The 1,548-nt window shown below is 40.5% G+C and overlaps 1 protein-coding gene across 1 annotated transcript; it reads right to left on the reverse strand.

The window, feature by feature from the left end:
* Window positions 1–10: 10 nt before the first annotated feature.
* On the reverse strand, window positions 11–1,252 carry SARC_15869 (hypothetical protein; the record flags this gene model as incomplete). The annotated part of the gene is made up of 3 exons (XM_014290018.1): window positions 11–134; window positions 289–549; window positions 1,097–1,252. Coding segments are annotated over 3 exons (541 nt in total), but the record flags the coding sequence as incomplete, so codon positions are not given.
* Between the last annotated feature and the right edge of the window lie 296 nt (window positions 1,253–1,548).

Genomic DNA, 1,548 nt, shown 5'->3' on the forward strand with positions numbered 1-1,548 from the left:
GAATGCTTACGATCTAGAATGCCCCCCAGACGATGCTCGCCTATGCGCTGATGAAGATCGGCCAAGCTATCCTCCACACGCCAACCCTTGGCTGCAATCATGTCCATGGTCTCATGCAACAAAGTCGTGGAGTGCTGTTTATTGTAACAATAGGTCACGTGAGAGCAGAAAAGAAGATATATCATTGATGTACGTATAAAATCGTGTGCACAAATATACATATATATTTAAATATATATATATATAAATGTAAGTATATATATAACTGCAGGGCACACCTTTACACACCTTATCCGTGTACTGGGACGCAGCCTCTACCAAAGCCATATACGACTCCAGATCCGGATGGACTCCCTTCTCCTCCATCTTCTTCAGCAACGCCTGTGCCTTAACAAAGTTGCCTTTGTCTCCGTAAATATACAGAAACCGGTCGTAGATGCCCTTCTCCACACTGTACTTCTCCACTGCTTCGTCGAATATCTTGATGGCGCGAGGGATCTGCCTATCATCCAGGAGGAGGTCCACTTGAGCCATATCGTCGGCATAGCTCTGTGTGGGTAGGCGTGCAGGTATCAGAATATAGTGTTATGTGTATGTATAAATGTTTAGAGGTTTTAGTATAAATTCTTAGAGAATGTAGTATATTAAAGAATATTGTGTATGTAAAAATGTATGTATCGAGATTTCGAGGATGTATGGGCAGGCGTTTAATACGGAATATGTGTGCCTACTATACAGGCACGCGTATTTGTATATGCGTGTATATATATGTGTGTATATATGTGCATATATGTGTAAATCGAAGCATGTGTGTACGGGAATGAAGAGATATAACATACACACATGAGAATGCAATTCCTATGTCGTGTTCAGGACGTACACTCATCCACATATACAGCCGCGTGTACAGCCGCGTGTAAAGCTATGACACTGTCTACCCTGCAAGCACCCGCACACTAACGCTAGAGCCGACGCTAGTCGCTCAGCCCCAGAGTGTTAGTGTTTATCCTTAGCCAAATACTACTACTATACCCACACAACACGGATGCCACTCTCGTCCGTCGCCAGTTATATCGGGACACTTGTTACCACTTACACTGTGTGTGTATGCATTCTTGCCAAACATCATAGCGTCGACCTCCTTGTTACGGTTTTCGTAAGCTTCGCCGTCAAAGGCCTCCTTAGGCATCCCATACGCATCCTTTTCTTGATTGCGTATCTCATTCACCTTCTCCAACTGTGTCAAGTTCATGTGTGATGTTAACAATACTTTACAGGTAAGTTATGCAAGCATGTACATGCATATATACCTATATTAAAACACTCGTAAGAAGAGAATGTGATAATATATATGGAAATCTTTAAGGGCACAGGTATACGAAGGGTATGTGAATATATACACTGTTTACATTAGCTGGCCAAAACCTTCATAAGCAAGTCTATATATATAATTATAATTATATACTTATATATATATATAATTATAAATATATATATATACCTATATATGTCTGTGTCTGTCTGTTTGCATGTTATATATAATATACA

The sequence above is a fragment of the Sphaeroforma arctica genome, assembly GCF_001186125.1.
Source record: "Sphaeroforma arctica JP610 unplaced genomic scaffold supercont1.6895, whole genome shotgun sequence".
In the NCBI taxonomy this organism is placed as follows: Eukaryota; class Ichthyosporea; order Ichthyophonida; genus Sphaeroforma; species Sphaeroforma arctica.